Source organism: Talpa europaea (genome assembly GCF_964194135.1).
Source record: "Talpa europaea genome assembly, chromosome: 2".
NCBI lineage: Eukaryota > Metazoa > Chordata > Mammalia > Eulipotyphla > Talpidae > Talpa > Talpa europaea.
This window is the reverse complement of record NC_140068.1, coordinates 22,383,026-22,408,607: the sequence shown is the minus strand read 5'-3', so window position 1 is coordinate 22,408,607 and position 25,582 is coordinate 22,383,026. Positions and strand designations below refer to the sequence as shown.

The following is a 25,582-nucleotide window of genomic DNA, read 5'->3' as shown; positions in this document are numbered from 1 at the left end:
GCTAAAATGACAGAAAACCAGTTCTGCCTTGTGGCTGTTTGCTTAATAATTTTTTAAAAATTACTCTTGGGTTGAGACCAGGTTTTCCAAGTTTGGGTTCATAATAAGTAGTTTTTAAACATTTAAAAATAGGGGTATGTAATAAAATGCTGAGAGACTCTCTGGAGATTGCTGCTGCTGGCACGTCTCTAACACAAAGCCTACGCCATTGAGCTAACATTTTGTTCTTTGACTAAAGAAGAAAACAAAGCTGTTAAAAGCTAGTAGGTTTGTTTTCCAACAGCAATAGCGTTAACATCTTTCAAGTCACTCCTAACCATAACTAATTAGAGGTTTGTGAGGTTCCAGAAGGGTCACCTCAGGTTATGTAGCCCACAGATTTGTTGTTGACTGTTGGCAATAATGGGTTTGTTAAGAATTTCTGCTCAGTTTGAGGTGATTATCTTTTTTTTTTCCTTTTGCTGGTGCGTCTCTTATTTTGACTGGCAGAGGCTGGACTGCGCGATGAGGCCCCGACTCAAAGACAGTGCCAGGTTGTTGCAGGAGATCTGCACTGACAGATTGTTGAAAACTTATTAGTCTGACGTTTTAACAGCCTGCAATGGGATGGAAATCTGCTCTTTCACTGGAAAAACTTAGAAAGGAAAACATGAGCTCGAGTTGAAATCAGCCCCAGTTCCAAATCGGCATCCTCTGGCACCAGTGTGCCAAGGGCTGCCTCAGTGTATAGAGATGAAGGCCTGGCTCTGCCACCCATAAGGCAGACAGGACACAGGGCACTGTACTGTAGAGACCCTGAAAACACACCTTCTTTGGGAGCTGGGGAAATTGTGATGTCTCCATACTGTGTGCTAATGACTTGGGCATTAAGTAATTTGTAAGTTTCAAGTGAGTGATTAGGGGAAGTTCTTCTGACCCTAGCCATTCTGTACAAATCCAAAAAAAAAAAAAAAGAGAGAGAGAGAGAGAGAGAGAGAGAAGAAGATGAATGAACTTGGTACCCTCTTCAAGATAGAAATGGACAAAAAGACTGCAACCTATGCTGCTGAGAGCGATCTAGTACCATTCTGTTGTGATTATTTGTTACAATGCTGAAAGAATTCATTAAGCAATGCAACTCTTCAAAGGTAAATCCTTCTTCTCTATCCCAGCCAAAAAAGTTTTATTAATCACCATTAGCCCCTACTTGCCTCTGGTCTCACCTGTGTCTACCACTTTGATTAAGGTCTCTACCCTGACCCATCCAGGGCAGCTACTTAAAAGATCCTAAAGTTTCTGGGCTTCAGACAGACAGCCATCTCTACCCAGGGAGGTCCACTCTTTTGCAGTCAACTCCTCCCGTCAAAGCAGACTCAAGCCTAAGATCACCCCGTCTTGGAAGGAAGCCTTCTCTGATATCGCAGGCAGCATTGTTTGCCCACCATTGAGGGTACCCACTGCCTTCTATGTTCTGACTTCACACTAGGCTATAAACTTCCTGATACAGAACCTGCCTTACCTGACTTTGTATCCACACTCAATGTATACCGAGTGCCTGAACAGAGCAATCATTTAATGATCTCTTTTTGAAGCTTCATTTATACTTTCACTCATTTGATAAACATTAATGGAGGTACAAGTTTTCAGATCCTGTTAGTCCTTGGATAATGGAATCTATTTTTGTATGATCTATAGATCTAAGCCATTCCCCCCCCCCCAGGCCTATCTTCTGGGAGTCTGGCTTTGATTAGTGCCATTTGGCTCTTTGTTGAGGGGAACTATGATATTGGAAATGATGCAGATGTTTTGAAATATCTTTTCTCTTTTTTTCTTAATTTTTTAAAGATTTATTTTTATTTATACAAGAGCTGGTATACAGGCCAGAGTCGTGGGAGGGTGAGAGGATTCACCAGAGACAGAGCGGGGAGCAGAACAGGCAGACGGACCAAAGCAGTGGGCGAGACAGGGGAGGTCTGCCTCGCCATGTGGGATTCTCCCTGGCCTCTCCCTGGCTGGCCGGGAATCGAACTGGCATGTGGAGGCTGTGGACAGCTACACAGCATTGTGCTCAACAGCCTGTGACACCAGAGAGGCCCTGAAATATCTTTTCAATGTCAGGTTTCCCCTTCATCACCCCATTGTAGCAACATATCATGCATCTGGATCTGATGAGTATATTTTAATGTCCCAGAAAAAAAATCTCTGATTATTCCACCCCCAGATAATCTTAAATTCAAATATATCCCTCATATGTGCAGTAAGATAATTACTCATTAGTTCATTTAATTAACATTGTAGTTTAGTTGTCATGCTAAGGGGTTCAAGGGCAATCAAGTAAAATGACTGCATGAGCGTACTAGCATTTGTCTTGTTTACTAAGACCTCACTGAGGAACTTCTTGTACTGTTGAATCTGAGTCCCTAGAGGTGGGATAAGGGTAGGGGTGAGGTCGCCTGTGCTAAGACCCTGAATACTCACGTTGTCTTTGATGCTCCTGGCAAGGATGAAATGTACTTCATTTTCCATCAGTGACTATGGTTAGTACTTCTTCAACTCAGAAAATGCCATTCTGACTTTTTTCTCAAAATAAGTCTAATCATATGTCAGGGGTTCTTTATGTTTGTTTTGTTTTGTTTTAGTGAGCTGTCAAACGCAGTCATGGAAATGTTGGGCTTTTCCACATTTCTGCAGCAACATCCAACATTCAATCACCAGCTCCATGGCTGTCGAGAGGTAGTCTTGCCAACAGTTTTCTAATCTCTGGATCCCTGCCTTGGCAGTGTATTCTTGAAGTGAACAATTCCAGGGATGGCTCTGGAGTTGCCACCTTCCCAGTTGTGGCCCATCATCAAGCTCCCCTTATAAGATAATTTTGCAATTGTGTCAGAGAATCACTCCTGGAAGCCCAGTCTGTTGGCTGCTCTTCCAGCACCCAATTTCCTTTTTGCTTAAAAGAAAAAGTTATAAAGGTAGGAAGGAAATAATCAAAGACTTATAGTCTGTTTATTATTTGCTGATGACATTTAACACTGCCTACTTGCATTAAACAGTATTGCCTCAACTGATTCTGGGGCAAATCTCCAAGGAACAGGATTCTGTTTGAATTTTATTTGTTTGCTAATGTTTCCACTCATCCAAAGATATCAAGACACTTGGCCTGAAAAGATTAGTTGCTGCAAGTCTGCTGAGAGACTAATGCATTCTAGTGATAGCAAATATTCAGAAATAAAAGAGTATGAAAGCTTAGTGAAGCAGGAAAAATATTAACTGGCTTAAGAAAGCTAGAAGAGCTGCCAATGGAACAATGTGTGAGCTTTTCATGTCCTTAATTTTTTTTTACTTCTTTTGACTATAATGTGGTAATATTAATATTTGAATATAATTTTCATTTCAATAGTAATTTTCCCTTAAAAAGAGTTTTGCTCGATATGTAAGTATGATATTTAAATATTACATCTAATATCAATTTTCACAACTAATTTTATAATAAAATAATGAAAAGAATACATTTCACTTAAGAGAAGCATATTATATTGAACATATTTGTGGAACATGATTTAACGAATGGCAATTAAATATTTTAGCATAAAAATTTTAAATGTACTAAGATATAGGCAGTATTTTATAGCATCCATCTTCTTCCAGAGTAAAAGGCAATTTTAGATTTAACATAGAAATTTTATTTTTTTTTTATAGAGGCATGTTTTTTATTTATTTATTTATTTATTTATTTATTTTATTTGTTTGTTTTGTTTATACATGCACTGGGTACAGTCAGAAGCGCGGGAGGGTGAGAGAATTCACCAGAGCCAGAGTGGGGAGCAGAGCAGGCAGAAGGACCGAAGTACACTGCTGAGGGGAGCAGCGGGCGGCAGGAGAGGTCTGCGCACCATGTGGGATCCTCCTCCGGTGTCCGGGGAGCAGCCGGGGATCGAACTGGTACTGCAGAGGCCTCGGGCAGCTTCGCAACCCAGCGCTCAACCGCTGCGCCACCAGGGAGGCCCTAATATAGAAATTTTAAATTAAGAATTAACAACAAACTTGTGGAATATTCTGACTTTCTAATTTAAAAACATTTCTTCATTTTTAATCCAAAATAATAATATAGGTGTTAAAATAGAATTCTAATGGATGACTTTGCTCTATTAATTCATATTTTGCATTATAGCCTTATCTACAATAATTTAAGTCAGTACTTTTTTATTCATAATTAATTAAAAACTAAACTAGGAATGATACTCTCTTGAAAATATTAACCTGTTTTACAGATGAGAAAGCAAGTTTGGCAAAATTAAATAAAAATTGTCCATGATAGTATAGTATGTAAGTGGGTATAGTAAAATCATTTAAACTCAGGCCAGTCTGATCCAAAGCTTATGCTCTAATTGGTGTCAACTCTTGTAGGAGGCTAATGAGTAAGAGAAGGGAGTTCAAGAAGATATAGCCTAGTATTTTCTATATGCTAAAACGCGTGCATGAGGGCCTCTCTGGTGGCTCAGCAGTTGAGCACCGCACTCCCAAGCTGTCCACAGCCTCTGCAGCGCCAGTTCGATTTCCCACCAGCCAGGGAGAAGCCCACATGGAGCAGCAGACCTCTCCTGCCTCGCCCACTGCTCCCCTCAGCAGTGTCTTCGCTCCGTCTGCCTGTTCTGCTCCCTGATCTGGCTCTGGTGAATTCTCTCACCCTCCCGTGCTTCTGACCTGTAACCCAGTTCTTGTATAAAATAAATAAATAAATCTTTTTTAAAATTAAATAAATAAAACGTGCACATGAATGTGTAAGATGGGTGATGTATAGCACTTAGAGCAATATTTAGACCGTAGCATGAGCTCCATAAATGTTAGCTAATCCACAAGTGTTTAGTAAGGACCTGGGATCAGGCTATAGTAATGAGGCATGTTAGGTAGACTAACAATGAAAGTGGTTCGGTTCTCCATGGTTTGTAGGGGTAGTGGACGTGACACACATGAGTTCATGTCAGCAATCCTATGTGTTATGAAAAGAGAGCATGACCAGGGCTCTAGATCCTGAGAAACTGAAGAGATTATTTGTGTTGACTGGGAAAGATGGATATAAACAACGTAATTTGTTCTCAGTACTTCCAGCACAGAAGACAAAACAAAGATGGTGATATTATGGAGAGATGGATCTTGAGAGTTAGAAGCCAAGTGATCAGAATTGAGTCAGAGTCAGGGTAGTCCAGCAGCAAGGTGCAGAGAGGGGGAGTCCCGTCATGAGAAGCACCGGTGGAGAGCTGAAGCACCTGAGAACCCATCAGGGTGCAGACTTTCCCTTACAGCAGATCCTGCAGTTTTCTGAGACATGCACCCTATGGTTGAGCCAAATTAATCTCCTAAACTGGGTCATCACCCTGGGTTGCACAGCAAGCAGCAGCCTGGCAGCCAAGCCCCCATAAACACTGTCATCAATGCAAAAAAGCACTGGAAAGAATCTAGTTTGTTTCAAATCCTGAGAACAATCAGATTCCCTTCTGGGCATTGCTTTAAAATCCATTACCATTATCAGGTAACTTTAGTATCTTTACAAAAGCAAGACAATTAAAGAACTAGTTAGAGTTGTCTTAGCCATTTGCCAGATGGCCTGGGAGATGAAGACAAGTGGACAGCCTCATGGTCATCAGCAGGGCCACACAGCTCCCACTTTGGCTGCTCACTAACATTAGCTTGTGTGCTCAGTGAACCCAGGAAGGTCATGGCTCTTAAGGAATTCATGTTTCATGGAAATTTCAGAAACTTCTGGATTTTATTCATGTCCAGGAAAGAGAGCAAGACTCCCGAGCCCCATACACACACACACATTTACCTGCATATTGAGAGGCATTTATGAGACTGTCATTGGACTTTGAGTAGCCATGGGAAGCTCTGCAGCCTCTACCCCAAACCCTCATCCATTGGAAACCCCTGCAAAGAGAGTAAGGGCATTTCTGTCCCAGCACAGGTGTGGGCTTGGTTGTTTACTGCGTAAGGGAACATTCCAAGTCATTTGGACCCATTTGGAATTGTTTGCAGGACCCACAATATAGCCTGATAGAACTTCTTAGCACTTTGTTCTGCCAAAAAATTGAAAACATTTTAGAAGTCTCTGATCTTTCATTTAAAAATAATTATTAACTCTTTCAGTTCATAAATATGCATTTTCAAAAGCAAGTAATGCAGGAAATGGACCTTAGCAATTTGAAAGGGTTTCACTTCCGCCAACACACAAATGAAATAGGGACAGACAGTAGTACCAACTCCACGGGCCATTAGGCCTCACATTTGTTCTCTGATCTAACTTTATACATTCACATCCCCACGCTGCTTACAAAGAAATGAAGCGTGAAGATTAAATAGCATGATAAGTATCACATGATCATCAGAGTAGCCAGGATAAAAGCTCACAAAAAAGGACTCTCCACCTAGTATTAAATACCCCTTGCGACCTGTGGTCACACCCAACCTTCCTCCTTTGCAGTCCATTCTATTGACTCACCAAAGAAGCTTGATTGCTTTTGATGTCCAGGAGCCAATTGTCCATCTCTTTGTTCATGATGTAGGTCATGCCAGAAAAGGGGTTGATTTGAATGCAACTGAGTCCTACTTTCACCTCTCAACCTGCCCCTTTTTGTACCAAAGGATTTCATCATGTCCAGGGATTTTTTTCCCCAGAAATTTATTTTGTCTTATAATGATTAAGTATAGATAAAAATAAAGATTGATGGGAGTGGAATTAACCATTATGTGATTTAACATTTATTTATGATTTGAACATTATATAATCTCAATACCATATATTTATATGTGCAAGCTATATATAGTGTTTTTACAGTATATGTAGCCCAATTTCATTCATTTTAATTGTTCTGTAGTGTTCCAATGCATGCCTATATCTGTTTTGTAACTAGACATTAAGGTTGTATATGCACATTTCTCTGTAAGTCTAGATGAATGCCTATATTATAGAATATATATATATTCCAAATTTGCTAGTTTTGTCAATTTTTCTCCAAAGCGGTTCTTTCATTTTGTGCTCCAGCCTATAGAAAGATTCCATTCATTTACATTCCTCCTAAGATTTTTTTTTATTGCCAGACTTCTAGATTTGCTACACTGCTGAATTCAAAATAAACCTTATTTTAGTTTCAGTTTGCTGGTTCCTGATTACTAGTATGTTTGAATCTATTTTCTGTGTTTCCTTCCATTCAGATTTCCTCTTTCATCAATTGCTTCTTCATGTTCTTTATTCATTTTCTATCGGATTATCACTTTCAAAATGATTTGGAGGGGCTCCCTGGTGGTGCAAGGGTTTGAGACATAGTACTATGAAGCTATCTGTAGCCACTGCAGCACCAGTTTGATCCCTGGCCAGCGAGGTGACCCACATGGCACAGCAGACCTCTCCTGTCTCACTAGCTGCTCCACTCAGCAGTGTATTTCAGTCAGTCTGCCTGTTCTGTTCCCCGCTCTGTCTCTGGTGAATCCTCTCACCACCCCCCACACACAGCTCTGGCCTGTACCCCAGGTCTTGTATGCATAAATAAATAAATCTTAAAAAAATGACTTGGAGGATTTATTTATAGGTATTAACCATTTTCAACCATTTATCTAAATATAGTCTGTTCTTAAAAAGCTTATCCTATTTCTGCAGTTTGTTTTGCATAAAAGTTTTAACAAACAAGTTAAAACTGAAATATAGGGCCTCCCTGCAGCAGTTGAGTGCCACGCTATGAAGCTGTCCGCAGCCTTTGCAGCGCTGGTTTGATCCCGGCCAGGCGAGGAGAAACCCACATGGGCGCAGCAGACCTCTCCTGTCTCGCCCGCTGCTCCCCTCAGCTGTGCATTTCATCAGTCTGCCTGTTCCGTTCCCCACTCTGTCTCTGGTGAATCCTCTCATCCTCCCACGCATCTGGCCTGTACCCTGGTTCTTGTATAAATAAATAAATCTTTAAAAAAAAAAAAACCTGAAATATAGAAAAGAAAGAAATGTTATTTCCATGAGCGTGAGTTCAGGAAAAGTACTGAGAGCCATTTTTTTTTTAATTATTTCTCTGTTCCCTGCCCGCCCCCCAAGTTCAGAGTTAAGTGTGGGACACCTAGCTTTGTGCTTGAAAATACATGTGCTTGATTGATGAGTAGGTGGTTTAGAACAATTTGAGTGCTGAATGAGAACCAATTTTGAGGGTGATTAAACTCGGATTACTAGATGTCATAATTTGCATACCCATTATGCATATGTCTAATAAGGGCTGTTAGAGCCCTAGCGCATCTCTGGCCCTGGCTACTTGTACACAAAATCAGCTGGAGGCAGTGATATGAGGCATGTAGGAATAATCTGTCCCAATTTACTTCTCAAATATTTTACTACCAGAAAAATCTCCACTTGTGATATAATCCCTAGACTCGGGTAACCAAGGAAATCATGAAGAGTAGGATAATGTCATGGTGATGTCAGTTTGAATAGACTTGTTGCTTGGGAATCCTGATAGAAAATCTTAAAATAACTATGGCTTTCTTTCTCTTTCAGAGGTGTGGCGAAATCTTGTTTGAAAACCCTGACCAGAATGTCAAATGTGTTTGCATGCTAGGTAAGAAGGCGTTTCATTTTAGATATATTAAGCATGTTGTCATGTGATTTATGGTTGTTCTGTTGCATTACTTGTCTCTTGTTCCATATTGCAGAGGCTTGTGCACTTTTATAGGTTTGTAGACAGCTATAGCCCATTTATTCGTGGAACATGATGATGAAAAAAGGTTTTGATTTTAATAACTGTCAAGAAGTCAGGAACTATACTTCCGGGGCTTTCAAAATTTTTCTTGGATTATCATCAAACCATGGATATGGAAGCTTTGTATTCAGGCAATGGTAATGAAAAAGTAATAAGAGTATCACATTATAATTCCTAAACTAGAGGTGATAAGCTAAGTAAACTATTAAATATTTACATCACAGCAGAAAACCCTTACTCACAATGCCCGGAAGAAACATGTATTTGAACTAATCTTGTCGGCAAGACAATTACCCACACTGCATTTGATATAATACTGCAACACTGTAATAATAATCATTTGTTCTCCTGGGATAATATATCATCAATGCCTTTCACAAACTTTAATATGTAATAATAAGAATGAAGTTGACATTATTTTCCTTATTTTGATAGGTTAGAAAATTAGTACAAAAAATATAAGTGAGAAATGTTCCATCCAAATTTCTAAACTAAAATTTTAGGTCTAGTGTCTAGTTCTTATTTAAACCACTGAACTATAATTTCCCTTGTCCAATGAACTTTCAATTAACTAATTGAATAAACAATAAATCGAATAAATAATAAAATGAATCAATTCAAATAACACTTAAATTTGATTTTCACCATAATTTTATTCTTATCCATTCCAATCCCTAACTATACTCATAAAGAACAAATGATTTGTTTTAGCATATTCTATTTTCTCTGTCACATATGTTGGTGACCTATGTGATCAATGAGATGGTTCAAAAATAGTGAGAAAAATAAATAGATGCCTTGGTCATTTATAATTCAAGATGTTCAGGTAATAAATAATTGAAGGTTGCTCATAACTTAAAAACAAACCAGAAAAAAATAAGTAAATAAAAATAGACACCATCTTTTTCTAGTTTTCTAATCTTTCTCAATTCTTTGCACTAGTGTTTTAAACCTCTCTGTTGCAGTTCTTACATGTTTTTATCTTTATTAAGATAATAGCTATATAGAAAAGTGCTCTCTCCAGTGTTCTTTTCTCTTAACAATGAGAATGCCTCCAGAATGGTAATAATTTAGGGTATAAACTAGGTAGATTATAAATATATTAAATAAGGATGATAGGTGGATGGATGGATGGATAGATAGACAGACAAACTGATCGATCAATAGACATAAAAGAATGCCCTTGTTGAACCTATGTCCCAGCCTTAGAATTTTGAAACCATCTCAAGTCACATCTGATCTATTCATTAGCTAACTTATTTAATTTTCACAAGATGAGTTTGGGCCATAGTTAAGTTCATTTTATAGGTAAGAAAAGTAAGGCAAATGGACAGATACTATGGGTAACTAAATAACATTACAATATTATTTGATTATAATTTCTACCTGATCAAGTAATTTAAATCAATGTTTAACTCATGATGACTTTAAGTACATAAACACATCATGCATTTTGACTTTTTTTTCCTTGTCCTGGCTCCCATTTGCATTGTTTAATTCATTTATAATTAGGATAAGGACCACAATAAAGGATCTACTACTGCCTGCAGTATTGACTCACATAAAATAAGCTCATTCATCTTTCCATCTCTTCTATATTATATGGAATGATTTACATAGCTGCCAGAATTTATTTCAGGCTACCAAATTCTCCTTCCCCCAATAAATCGAGCAGATTGCCAAACATTCCAAAATTAAAACTTCATATAAATCACTTTTGTGTAACTACTACTCTCATAATAGTCACAATTACCTGAATACTTAAATATGTAATAGATGTAGTCCACCCTGAACCTCTTACATCATATTCTAAGTAAATTAAGGTATTTGAAAATATAGCTATCCTTGCAATGGCAATATATTATTAAGCTTGCAGGTTTTGCTACTTTATAAAATATCTCTATCTTTAGTAATATGAACCAAACAATACAAAGGAACCATGAGAATGAATGTTTTTATTAGTTTGAGGCCACACAAAATATAAATATTCCATAAGAACTATTGTACATTTCATCTTTAAATCAGATGATAAATATTTATGGTGTCTAGTGAGCTTGTGTCCAGTGAAAATTGTGCCCTCGAGGAACTCACATTTAAGAAGTTTATACTTCTTCCTACTTATTTTTTAAGAGGATTGCTATAATTTTTAATTAAAATATAAAGTCCTATGAAATCTTAAATGAAAGAGAATCCAAAGTGAATGATTATGCAAGTCAGCACAGATGATGGACCTGCCCTTGACTTGGGTCCCACCTGACGTCCAAGGGCTGCCATTCCACAGCAATACTATGCCAGGTAATAAGGAAAAAAGTGAAGTTGAATGATTTATTCTCTTATAACAAGAGAAAATCAAGTTACAAATGTGGAACTTACCAAACTGAGACCACATTTTGTGTTTCATCAGAAAGGATCTATAGAAACACAAGAAAAGCGCTGCTTCACATGGACTAAGGTATTAGCTTGTTGCTTCCCTTAAGAGGAATCATGCCCTATGACTTCCTGAAACGTTCTTGAGAAAACATTACTATCTCCAACAGTAAAGGATAAGGAATCACCCTGATATCTGAAGGAAATACTAAGTTTATTAAATCTTGTCAATCATGAATGTAGTTCATATTTTTGCAAGAAGTGCTACAAAATTTTTGTGAATACATCAAAATTTCCAAATAAGAAAGCTAAATATATGAAGTAGTTTCCAGAACTTCACCTCCAATAATTATGCTCTCTGGGTGAGGTCAAACTGAGACAGTCATGGCTTTGAATTGTCAGGTTTTTCACATTAAATAAGACGTAAGTGTAAAATTTATCTTGAGTTATTATGAAGCACTGAATTCAATGCAGTTTTTTAGGGGAACAAGCGACTGTCATGTCTTACGGGGAATTGATTCTGGATTCAAGGGAATAGTTTGTGTTGGATACAAAGGTAAGTAAAGATGTGCCACGTTGCTGGCTGCAGTGAATATTAAATATTTATTCTCAGAATTCCAACAGAGAGGTCAAATATGGGCAATCATTTCAAGTACCAAATTGTAATAAAAATTTCTCTTCTCCCTCATTTTAGGGAATATGTTCAAAACCCTTATCTCCCTCCTTTTTTGAAAATTTAGCCATGAGATTTCTCTCAAACTCAAATTGACCTAGAAGTTTATATAACTATATCAAAATGTAAATAACTGGATAACAAGACTTGCACCTTAATGAGGTGTAATGAACTGATACCAAAGAAAAAAGAAGTAGAAGAAAAATTATCTCTATTGCACAATAATGCATGAAGTATGATGAGTTGTTAAAAGAATTTTGCTTTCTAAGTATAATGAAGCTATTGGGTACAAAGAGCCAAGAGTATTTAGAGAAATTGCGTGAAATGATCAGTGTTGATTTATGTCTTAGTTCATTTGCTAACCTCACTCTGTGAAAAGACAAATCCTGGGGGGGAAAAGCTTTCGAAAAAGAATTCCAGAGCCAACTCAATGCCTCTATATTCCTTCCCTTTATTCTTAGAGTAAGGTTCTTTTAAATAGTGAACTTTAATTTATAATTTATGATATTCTGTCGGCTCAATTTCTCCCTCTTCTTTATCGTTTTAATTTTTTCCTATTTGAAATTTACAAATTTGAAATTCTCTACCTCTGTTTCATGCATGATTCCTTTCATGCTGTCATATCATTTTAATAAAAACTAAGCACTTTCTTACCTGCCAAGCTTAGAAAGTGGTGCTCATGTTATCAGGTTTCTGGTTGAAGTTTAAATCATTTAAAGGCAGTGCCAGTTTTCAAAGCAAAAATACCATTATATCATTATTTTACTAACATTCAACATAAGCAGAGCCTCCCTGGTGGCGCAGGTGGTTGAGCGCCGCACTGTGAAACTGTCCGCAGCCTCTGCAGCGTGGGTTCGATTCCAGCCGGCTGGCAAGAATCCCATAGGGTGCAGCAGACCCCCTCTCCTGTCTCACCCACTGCTCCCCTCAGCAGTGTTTTCATCAGTCTGCCTGTCCTGTTCCCCGCTCTGTCTCTGGTGAATCCTCTCACCCTCCCGGGTATCTGGCCTGTACCCCGGTTCTTGTACGAATAAATAAATCTTAAAAAAAAAAATTCAACATAAGCATAGAGAGACTTGTTTTCTACTCTTTGCTCTGAAAAATTAGCTACATATTCATGAATTTGCTTCATCTTTTAAGTTTCCATTTATAGTTTTTCTGCAAAGTAGAAATAAATATATCTGTCTTTTTAGCCCAGGGGTTATTCTGGTGATAGTATAGACTGTTGTGTGAAGAAATGCTGCTGCTCTGATTCCTTAAATATTGTTCTTGCATCAATAAACTGATGAATAAATAATAAATAATTGCAAAGACCCAAATTGATAATGAGCAACAAAAACAAAACTGTTAAGTAATAGATTATTTGTTAATGTCATCAGCAGTGTAGAAGAGTAACTGAAAAGATGAAACATTATATAAATGTGAAAACAATTTTTAAAATTATTGAAAACATCCTTGTTGTATGTGCCACAAGGACATTCATCCAACATTCATTCAATAGCCATACACTGAACACCGGCTCTATGCAAGGCACGGTGCCAGCACTGGGAATGCAAAGACCAATGGGGCACATGTTCTGCCCTCAGAGGCCAGGAAGAGATTTATGCCCTATCCCTCAAAGTCTGCAGAAAGTGAAAAATGATATCAGAGAAATAAAATGTATTGGAACTACAAAAGATAAAGAGAGTACACACAGTTGGGATACAAAGACATGTGGTGCATTTGGACACAGAGGGCAAGAAAGTGGCAACATTTCTGGTGGATGCAAAACCATATTCAAAAGTCCCCATACAAGAAAGGAGGGGAGTGGAAGGAGCAAAAAAGTGTTTCCGACTTCAAGGACAATGGAGGGATAAATGGGAAAGGAATTTGAGGCCATACTCTATATAGACTGTTACCATCAACTTCAAAATAGAAGTATCAGATAAAAGAGAATTAATTCTAGTCCTTTTCAAAGACAAAGTTGTATTTATTTAGTTAGGGATTATGCAATACTCTACAAACTAGTTTCTATCTGGGCAGTACGCATGCAGTACAAGCATTCACTGGTTACTTGTGAAATTAAATAATTTTAACCCAATGTATATTTGCACCTGATAGCTTGAATTCTAGGTTTGATTTAAAAATATGCGTGTTAATTCTGTCTTTTCCCCTTGACATCAGATATCATGGTATTGTTTTTTTTAAAATTTATTTATTTATATATTCATTCATTCATTCATTCATTCATTCATTCATTCATTCATTTATTTATTTATGCAAGCACTGGGTACAGTCAGAAGCGTGGGAGGGTGAGAGAATTCACCAGAGTCAGAGCAGGGAGCAGAGCAGGCAGAAGGACTGAGGTACACTGCTGAGCAGTGGGCAGCAGGAGAGGTCTGCGCACCATGTGGGACCCTCCTCCGGTGGCCGGGGAGCAGCCGGGGATCGAACCGGCACTGCAGAGGCTGGGGGCATCTTCGCAACCCAGTGCTCAACTGATGCGCCACCAGGGAGGCCCCTCATGGTATTATTTTTAAGAAAATAGTATTGTCATCTTTTAACTGGAGAATATAATTTTTTCCACTTTTTGGAGCTTTCTCAGCTACAAAATTAAGAATTTTTTATTAATATTTTGTGTTATCACAGCAAATTTTATATGTAGACATGTGAATTTTATATGTAGACAATTTTGAGGTCTATATATTTTTTTAAGAAAAAACAGTACACAATCTGTTTTAAGGCAAAATTATATCTGGCATTAAAAAAGGCTGCTGGGGTGTAGTCAAAAGACAGAACATTGAAAGCCCTGGAGCCAGTTAGTAACCATGTGGCCACCCAGCCCATAAGAGGAAGCCAACGTTGCTGATAGACACACGAAGAACAGCATAATAATCTGCAGGACCTGGACCAGGTGTATCAGACTGGTTGGTGCAGCATTTAAACCCTCTGCCAACTAAGTCAAGAGATGGGTCAACTCCCACATGAACTAATTGACAGGTTCCCAAGCATGTTACTCTCGGTTACAGGATCAAAAATATGTAGTTCTTTACAAAGAGGCAAATAGAACATATCCTAAGTGTCATGCAATTAACAAATATTTGTTGAACACTCTTTGCTCAACCCTCTGAAAGTTGATATAATGAGCAAAGTAAAATTCCTATCACCCCAGAGTTTATTCTCCTGCAGATGCAACATGATGTAGAGAAAACAGAGGAGGCCCATTATTTTGCCTTCTCTATGTTTATAGGACTATACAGAAAATTATATCACCCCAAGGTTTATGGTTTTAAAGGCTTTCTGCATTATCCTACTGGCTATTAAAAAACTATTTTGGGGATGTTAAAATTGCTTTACATAAGGAAAATAAGGTTTCCGGTGTCATGATTGCTGTCCATGGACTCTTTCAGCATTTCCTCAACAAAACACTGTATTTGAGTGTAGCTGAGAACCAGGGCTCAGATAAGAGATAGCAGCAGATAACCAGACAAACAAAAGCCAAACTATCAGAACTGAAATTGTCACACCCAGAAGTGATAGAAATGTCAATCTTCTCTGAGCTTTGTTTTCCATCTAATGGTAGCGAAAATAAAAAGCTAAACTTTAAAAAAAATGTGGCAATCAACAAACATTAATCAGTCCATATTGTGTGTCAGAGGAGGGATGCAAGGATTTCAGTGTTCTGGCTCCTGCCTCCGGAAGCTCCCAATCTAATTAGATAGGGTTCAGAGAGGGTGGATACCTACCCAAACATAGCATGATGAACCTTAGCAAGGGTGGGTCAGGAAGCTAGGGGTAGAATAAGGGTGGAGTGGTGTCAGGAAAGCCTGAGCAAGAGAAGTTATGAGTTCAGAGTGAAAGAGAAACAGCAAACTGCCCTGTGAAACACACCTAAGAGCATTCATGTATGTATGTGAGAGTTTTCACACCACACTGACAGAGCTGAATAGTCACCATAGAAAGCATATGGACCCCAAACCTACAATATGCAAAAGAGATTGCTGACTATGGGTACAGAATATTCCAGTGTTTCCAGTGGGGGTAGGGGGAGGATGGGGAAGTATTTATTTGTTTCTTTGTTTAGTCTAATAGCAATGAATATTTACCTAGTTTTGAACTGTTACAAATAATCTCTATTATTTGTGAATTGTTACAAATAATACAACAATGCATGTCCACATATATCTTCTTTGTGCACAAAACCACACATTTTCTCTGAAGTGTTTATTTAAAATTACAACTGTAGGGTCATAGGACATAGGTTCAGTTTTAACTAATCTTGCCTGTAATTTTCCAAAAGTGGTTTACCAATTTACCATCTTAGTCGCTGTGTATGAAATCCCCATAAATATTTTAAAACCCAATAATTACCCTTAAATAAAAGTTGGAATGCATAATTCATTATTCAAGTGAATAGCATTTTATGTAATAGTCTCTAATAAAGATTATGATTATCACCTATGTAAATACATCATCAAATTGACATCAAATCAAATAAAGCAGGTATTTCACTTGTTGATTTATCAATGAAAATTAAAAAATTAGAATTTGTTACAAAAACCAAACTAATAGTTATTCTTTGTTGAATACTTGGAAATAAATGTACCATAAATGATTCTGGTAAATGCTTCCCCACTCACAGTGGAAGTATAAACAAATCCTAGTTCATAAATAAAAACTCTTGTGTTGAGATAATTTCCACTTTTTTTTTCTTACTAGAAAATATGCAATCAATTATTCTCACAGATCTGTAAGTATCTGCATGAAGTAACAATATGAAAATTATAGCTTAAGACATCTAATTCTGAAAAGTCAACAATCTGTTCACTTACCATGAAATCACATGGCATGGTGATTCTAAACCTAACCTTCACGTGTTGTTTTCCTGGAATATTCACACTTGCTATGGAAATGAAGCAGTGAAGTATTTTCATTTTGCTTTTTCATCAGTTTCTCTGGGGTATGTACAAATAGAAATAGAAAGGTCACCTTTAGCCAAAATAAGAATTGGAGAATTATGATTTCCCAATACTCAAAGAGTGGTTTTGGCTTCCTACATGGTCGAATCACATATGATTTTCTTTTACTCTTTTGTCTCTTTATATTTTCCAAGTGTTCATCAAAAAGTAATTATTAGTTTTGTAAACATGAGACATTTTAAGTTGTTCTGATTTCTAAGGATACAAAGATTGTTTCTTGTTTGCTTTCTTTACTAGAACCTACAAAAAATAATATCAAAACATTGATAGTTTATTCCAATGATGAACTAATCATACATGGAGAGGTATTTGTAATAGGAACTGTGCCTTGAGGTAACCACTGCTCCAGTTGCTACATCTCAGAAATTAGTGATGGCTTTTTATTGAACTATCTCTCACAAAGTCACTTTCCCCCAAATGGGCTTTCTGAGATGAGCTGTTCCCCTTGCAGGGTGCCTGGAATTCCATCAATCCTGTGCCTTGTGTCATAATTAAAAATGCCACCCATTGACACACAACCCATGAAAGAGCGCAGAAGTTGCAAAACAATTCAAAAGTCAAGTAACTGAGGTTTGTGGTTCTGTGGCAAATAAAATCCTTCCAGAACAAACACACAGAGTCTGTTGCTCCTGCGATGGATGAAGGCTCACCACACGAATGTCATGAAACAATATGGTACAAATCATTGTGGAACGTCCACAGGTCCACAGGGTCTAAAAATTGTCACACACTGACACATCAAGACATAAATACATGCACATAAACACACATACATATGGTCTACCTCAGCCTCAGAGAACTCCCCAGGGTGTTAATGATAATTTTATCAATTATGGCAGGAGAATTTGCTGTTTTCATTAGATTAGCAAACAAATATAAGACAAGTGCTCATTTCTTAGCTCAAGAACTCTATTCATTCTTCTCAAAGGAGATCCAAAAAGCACAGGGTTTTTGTGTAAGGGAATAAAGGTATATTTGCAGTTAATTTACATTCAGTATTCAGAGAAGACATAAGAGGAATGTTTAATGTCTCTGCATGACTTAAAGTCTCTCAAATACAGGAATATTCTGCTATTATAAAACTATATAAAGAAGCATGTATATAGTCTATATATTTATATGCCAAATTTATATGCCACATATGTGTATGTATGTATATAATTTCTTACATAGAAATTATGGGGAAATTTTTAACTTTATTTGATTTGTATTTTTTTCTTCAGTGTATAACTTTCCTACCATCATGATGAATAATTTTTATAACCAAAAAAATAAACATAAAAAAGAAATGAACTTAGGACAGGTGAATATGTGTCTGTACATTTATTCAAACCCATAGGATGAACAACCCTAAGAGTGAACCCCAATGTGAACTTGGAATTTTGGATTTAATGTTTTATCAGTGTAGGCGCATCTATTATAACTCCTGACCCACTCTAGTGCAGGACGCTATGAGGGCAGGAGCTGTGCACCTGTCTCTGCAGGGGTATATATATTTGTACGTTCTTTTCAATTTTGTTGTGAACCTAAAACTGCTACAAAGAAAAAGCAATTTTAAAATATACAGTACAGCATTATTAAGTACAGTCACCATGCTGTACATTAAATTCCCATGACTAATTTATTTTATAACTGGAAATTCATACTTATCACCTACTTCGCCTACTTCACCCACTTCCTCTCCCCACCTCTGGCAACCACCCACTGTCATTCACTCATTCCTAGGTGTTTCCATATCTTGGCTCTTGTAAATGTCATCATAAACATGACAGTGAACTTATTTTTTCCAATTAATGTTTTTGTTTCCTTTGGGTAAATACCCAGAAGTTGAATTCCTGGACCATCCTATAGTTTCATTTTTAATTTTCTGGGAAATCTCCATGCTGTTTTCTAAATAGTTTGCACCAATGTACATTTCTACCTACAGCACACAAGAATTCACTTTTTTGCACATCCTCACCAGCATTTGTTATTTCTTGCCTTCTTTGATAATAGCCATTTTAGTGGACATGAATGACCCCTCACTGTAGATTTGATTTGCGTTTCCCTGATGAATAGTAATGTTTAGCATCTTGTCATGTACCTGACGGCCATCCACATGTCTTCTTTGGGAAAAAAAAAAATGTCTATTCAGAGCTTCTGTTCATTTTTTAAATCAGATTATTTGTGGGTTTGGGCTATAGAGTTATATGAGTTCTATTTTTTATTTTAACCCCTTATCAAATATATAACTTGCAAATATTTTCTTCTATTTAGTGTGTTGCCTTTATATTTTATTGTTTTCCTTTGCTGTGCAGAAGCTTTTTAATTTGATATAGTCTTCTTCTTCTATTTCCTTTTTTTTTGGTTTTTGTTTTCCCTTTGCTTTTGGAGTCAGGTCCAAAAAATCATCACCCACACTAGTATCAAGGAGCTTATCATCTATATTTTATTCTAGAACTTATATGGTTTTAGATGTTCCATTCAAGTCTTTAATCTATTTTGAGTTCACATGTGTATGTGGTATAAGATAGTGGTATAACTTCATTCTTTGTAGTTGTAAAGTGAATGAAGAGCAGGGTGGCTTTTATCTGGAAACCATGATAATTGACTCAGCTAGCTTTGACTTTGGTTTGCCTTCCATGAAGAGTGATTAGTTCAATAGAATTGGCATCACCAGAATTGTAACTTTCAAAAAACTAAGATATTACTCTGAAGGAGATAGTCCTGAAGACTGCGACCTGGTTGCCCTGCTTCGTTTTGCTGAGTCATCTACCCCTACCTGAAATTGTATATGTATGTGCTTACCTAATTTTTATTTATTTCACTAATAAGATATAATTTCATGACACCAGAGATCTTGTTTACTTTATTCACTGCTAATTCTTCTAGATACAGAAAAATGACAGATAAAATATGCAGAAGATATATATATATATATATATATATATATATATATATATATATATATAAAGAGCCCCTGACCAGATAAAATATCCTGCCCTCTGTCAAGCACCACCAGCAGATGTACCCAGAAATAATCCTGGAATAAATGTCCTGATTAACATGTTATTGGCATCTATGTCCATATTTGTCTTTTTAAAATGTCAGTAATGCTTAATTTTATATTAGATAGAATGGTTTGAATTATCTTATTCCTTAAAAGATGTTCTGACACTGTAGGAAAGTTTTTTGGCAGAACGAACACTGATAAAGGGATAAAGAAGGGATGAGAGGTCATGAGAGAAAGAACAGACATGAAAACTAAAAGGGAACAGTGGCCATTAGGGTCCATTGGGACCCACATTCCCAACTAAGGTAGCTGAGAAAAGGGAAAGTTGGTTACTCCTGAGGAAGTATTCTCTTCAGTGACTTGGCAAATGTGCTGTAACTTTTGAAGAAAGTCCTGCGTTTTACTACACTGAAACAGATTGAAACCCATATTGAAACTAATGACCAAAGAATCTCAATTTTAAATAATTTCTTAATATACATCGTGTGTGTGTGTGTGTGTGTGTGTGTGTGTCTTTGTCAAGGGACAACTTAGAAAAGTTATCTTCTCTGTAATAAAGAGCTAATCAGAGTTCATTGGTATGTATCATATTTCAGAATCTTCTTTGGTTCATTAGAGAGCACAGGAGTCTCAGATCAAGAGATAAGGTCACTGGCTTGTCAGCAAAGCTTGAAATATTGCTGCCTACTGTTTTGACTTTTCTGTCAAGATTATAGTAATGCAAGAGTTTTTAACTTTTCTTTGATTTCAGAAGTTTCAAATCCAGAAGTTCCAGCCAGCACCTTTCATACTATAAAATTATTATGAAACTTGTATTATTTCACGTTGCCTTGAAAAGTTTAATAGTTGCCTGTTACATCACTTACAGCCATTCTTGATGTACTAAATCATGGAACAGAACCCCATAGCTGTTCCAGTGAGGACAGAGAGAAATGGGATGAGAAGGAAAGGAAAAATAACCCAAACAGGGAAAACTATGAAAAGTGGTGATTTGTTAAAATGCCATGCTATGGGGCCTCCCCGGTGGCACAGCGGTTGAGCGCTGGGTTGCAAAGCTGCCAGCAGCCTCATGCGCTGCCGGTTCAAGCCACCGGGTGAGGGTTCCCCATGGCGCACAGACCTCTCCTGCCACCCCCGCTGCTCCCCTCAGCAGTGTATTTCATCGGTCTGTCTGTTCTGTTCCCCGCTGTGGCTCTGTTGAATTCTCTCACCCTTCTGCGCTTCTGACTGTACCCAGTGTTTGTATAAATAAATAAATAAATAAATCTTTTTTAAAAATTTAAAATAAAAAAATAAAATGCCATGCTATGGTCAACCGTAGTCTAAAAGAGTTTTGCTAGAAAAAATAATTAATTGAATGAGCAATAAAAAAATGGTCCATTTTATGCCAAAATTCTACATATTTATTGTTCTGTCAAATATTTATTGAATACCTACTACATGAGAAAAGAAACAGCAGCTGTGAAGCAGGCTGTACAATGCAGGATGCTGCTAGAAGAGCTAGATCCTGGCCTTTTTATTGATAGGAAAACAGAGAAAAGATCAAACTGGAAATATGATTATGTTATTTAGGGCTTTGGGAAGGGTCAGTTCGCTGATCAGGGAAATCATACTCCCAACCCCCACCCATGGTTCCAATCTTATTAACAAGGCCTTCCGTTGATCAGCCTCTGGGACGAAAAGTACATCAGTCAATGCCCCACCCCCCACCCCCACCCCACCCCACCCCACCCCACCCCCTGCCTTCTGAGTCATACCTCATGATATCTACCCATTGCCCCAGGGCGATCAAGTGTCCTCCCCTTGTTTAACTTGAAAGGAGTCTTGTGGGGTCTGGTATGCTTCATTTAGCAAACCCACAATGTGCCAGTCATTCTTCAGGAGAAAATAGCAGTGAATAAAATAAATAAGAAGAGAGAGAGTGACTTGATGGTGGATCTCTAGGCCAGAGTTTCTCGATCATTCAAAATGCATAGAAGTGACCTGGGAATATTGTTAAAATGATGATTTGATTCAGTAAGTTTGAAATGGGATCTTTATAAAGATTCTTTTTATCTATTAAGCTCCCATATGAGACTGATACAGCTGATCCTCAGAACACATTGGAAATATCAAGCACCTTATCCATGATAAAAAATTCAGATAGTTGTTCTAAATGCAATGCTTTGAACAAGGAGTCACATGATGTAATTTATGTCTTCAAGAGCTCATGCTTGCTGCTGTGAGAAAAGCAGATCTTGTATGGATACAGGGAATGAATAACGACAGCAGTTCACATAGGGGATGAGTGGTTTGGACCCGGAGAATATAGTGAGGAGGGGAGTGAGAAATTTGGATTCCGGCAATATTTTGAGGGAATGACTGATAAAACTTAATGACAAGCTGCAGTAAGCAGAAGAAAAGAGAGAATCACAAACAGTCAGCCTAAGTAACTGGATAATGATTTTCACCATGGACTAAGTTGGGGAGCAGGTAGATAAGGGTTACAGGTGACATGGCATTGAGGATGTATTTCTGTCCCCCCTCCAAATTCATATGTCAAAGCTTTAACCCCCAGTACCTCAGAATGTGAGTTTATTTGGAGATAAGGTCTTTATAGAGGAAATCAAGTAAAGGTGAAATCATTAGAGTAGGCCCTAATTTAATTTGAATTTCATGTTCTTATTTTAGAATATGGAAATTTGGACACATAGAGGGAATGCCACATGAACATGAGCATGGCCATTTACAAACCAAAAAGAGACACCCAGAACAGATTCTTCCCACACAGCTCTTAAAGGAACCAGTCAAACCAACTCCTTGAGTTTTAGCCTCCAGAAATGTGAAGCAATAAATCCCTGTTGTTTAAATCTCCCAGTTTGTGGTATTTTGTTACAGCAGCCCTAGCAAACTATTACCATGGGCTGGGATTCTTTTAGATGACCCTTTCAAAGGAAGAGTCAATTAGTATGATAAGGGAAAAAGAGCATTCCAGAAAAGAAAACAACTCATGAGCATGTGGGGAAAAAACCCTGATATAGGAACAGATAGAGTTGTAATCAAAATTTTTTTTTGAACCCCAAAGAGTACTGACATTAAATGGAAATGTTACAGTCAAAAGATCATTGAATTAGACTTCCGAAGGCACTGCTGTAACGGTAACTCTGCCATTAGTTGCAGGATACGCCCGGTGTTCAGCGTGTCCCTTTAACTCTGAGCCTTAGAATTTTCATCATAAATGGAAATAACAACACCCACAACACTTACCCCGCCAGGCTGCAGGGAGGTCCAAGTAAAATAAAATTCCAACTGAAAGTACTTCACAAAGTACAAAACTGTTATGTAAGTGTTAGTTAGGGTGGTTGTTTTGTTGTTGCTGCTGCTGTTGTTATTGTTTCAGTCCTAATACAGAAGGTGCCTAATACTGTAGTGAGTGGACAAAAGCACACCCTGATATGAAACTAAAGGGCCAAGTGCCTTAAAGTTGTAAGCATGCTGCAGAGTTCCCTTGGCCATCATCAGGTTTTTCCCTCGGCCATCCATCGTATTTTTTAGAAGCTGAAAAATCCAAGTCCATGTGATTTTAATTATAACCCTATTTTTATTTAAAGTGGGAAGCAATAGAAGACTGTGGTAGCGTAAATCACAAGCCATCTAATCTCATTTAGGTTATATGAAAACAAGATGAAATTCTTTGAAGTTAGCATGTTTATTTGCTAATCCATTCTTCCAAACAACAAAAAAATCACATTATGTTTCTCAGAATTGTTTGGATGGGAATTGTTTTTATTGAAAAGGAAGGAATGTTTATTTAAAAATATATAAATTCAGTGTCTGAGCTATAAATCAGCACTTAGTTGGTTGAAAGTGAACCATCTTCTACCAATGTTGCAACAAATTGTGCAGCTTACTGAAATAAACTCAGAGGTTTTCCAGAGCATTGGTGATAGATTACATTTAATCAAAGCAAACCCAAGGTAGAGAGATAACAGTCTTGTTACAGTTATGGTGGAATGGGTGGTTACAGGGACATGAAGGTGTCAAGATTGACTTTAAAACTATTTTCCACTCCCCCAAAGTCCTGGGTTTATTGTATTCCATTGGATATTGTCCTTTATTTTCTGTAATAGACTATGTTTTGTTGGAAGACACCTATTAGAATTCTGACAGTTGAGTTACCCAGTGGATAGCAATTACCAAACTGGAGCTCCTTATGTCTGGCTTAAAGCCAGGCCTGCCCTGCCAGGGCACTGCCAGCTACTGGTGCCAGCTACTTATGTCCTGACTATTTGTGCCCTGTTCATAGGAGCAGGAAGTTGATTCAGTCTCCATGTCCAAGGGGTCCTCAGCCCCTAGGCTGAGAGAAGATTATAAAGTGGAGAGTAACACTAATCAATGAATTAAACTAAATCACCTCTACAAACTTGGTGACACAGTGTTTAAAATAGGTTCTTTTCATATGCCTAGAGCAAGGCTAAGTCTCCTGCTATACACTAGCTATTAATTAATTATCTATCATAACAATAACAAAAGTTTACTGGACATATTTAGTTGCCAGATTGTTCTGTGCTTTTCATGCATTATTTTATTAACCTTCAAAACAATCTTGTAATATTTATTTTTTTTTTTTTATTTTTTTTTTTATAGAGGCATGCTTTATTTATTTGTTTGCTGGTTTGTTTGTTTGTTTTGTTTATACATGCACTGGGTACAGTCAGAAGCGTGGGAGGGTGAGAGAATCCACCAGAGCCAGAGCGGGGAGCAGAGCAGGCAGAAGGACCGAAGTACACTGCTGAGGGGAGCAGCGGGCGGCAGGAGAGGTCTGCACGCCATGTGGGACCCTCCTCTGGTGGCCGGGGAGCAGCCGGGGATCGAACCGGCGCCGCAGAGGCCGCGCGCAGTTTCGCAACCCAGCGCTCAACCGCTGCGCCACCGGGGAGGCCCCAATCTTGTAATATTTAAATACTATCTACTTCCTTTCATTCACATATAACCAAATGTGCATATGTAAATATAGGTACATTTTCATCCTCTTCGTCTTCAAAATACCAGACTTTTCTTACTTATATTTTAGGGACATTCACTAAGGCATTGATCTTCATATAGCAGGCAATTATAGTGGAAAATTTCAGTGATTGAAATGTTATTATATATGGCAAGTTAAGGTGAAAGAAGAGAAAATAGTTTTTCTCCACCAATGGTTCATATTGAACAAACTGGGTAATAGTCAACATTGCATATGCAATTCTCTGGGAAGGTCACTGGGCATCACAGTAGGCTCTCATTTACAGGTTGGGTGATTGTGTGAATTATGAGTCATTTCTTAGCTGCATGTCTGTTAAAATAATTAGGCCCTTAAATCCCAGAAAGCATATTCTCAGCGTGTCAGAAAAACATGACAGGCATTTCTTGTATAATCTTTTAACTACGGCTATATAATCACTGTTATCAAGTGATTCTAGAATCTCCTGTTGTAACCTTTTCTGGTCCAAAGATTTAAATTCATATCAATTCAGGAAGCATGTGTCAAGTTCTTGCTGTTTCCAAGATATGGTGTGGGTGATTTTATATGTAGATTTGCAAATCTCCAAACGTCCCTTTCCAGGAATTCTCCCAAAGACGTACATGCAGATGGCTCCAGGAGCCAGGTGGATGATATACAAGATTCCTATTGGCTTCAGTTTAAAACACAGGTGGTCCTGCGACCACCCTAAGAGTACCTCCACTCCCCGCAAAGTATGCAGCTGCTACACAGCTCCTGGCACATGATGCCATGAAGGAAGCAGCCTCCATGTGATCAATTCCACCATTTTTTCCAAGAAAATATGAAAGTTAAGATATCTGTAGAAATATCCTGATTTGCAAATGTTGGCAGAAAATGCAATTTCCTCTCTTTTGAAAAGTTCGT

General features: G+C 37.7%; 1 protein-coding gene across 1 annotated transcript in view; it reads left to right on the top strand.

Moving 5' to 3' along the window:
• Window positions 1-8,482: 8,482 nt before the first annotated feature.
• PDE7B (phosphodiesterase 7B) overlaps window positions 8,483-25,582 on the top strand; it is a gene marked incomplete at both ends in the record, with an annotated part of 194,650 nt that continues 177,550 nt past the window's right edge. Inside the window, one exon of the mRNA XM_084227958.1 lies at window positions 8,483-8,564. Coding sequence (XP_084084084.1) covers window positions 8,483-8,564 — 82 coding nt within the window. The remainder of the gene's footprint in view (window positions 8,565-25,582) is intronic.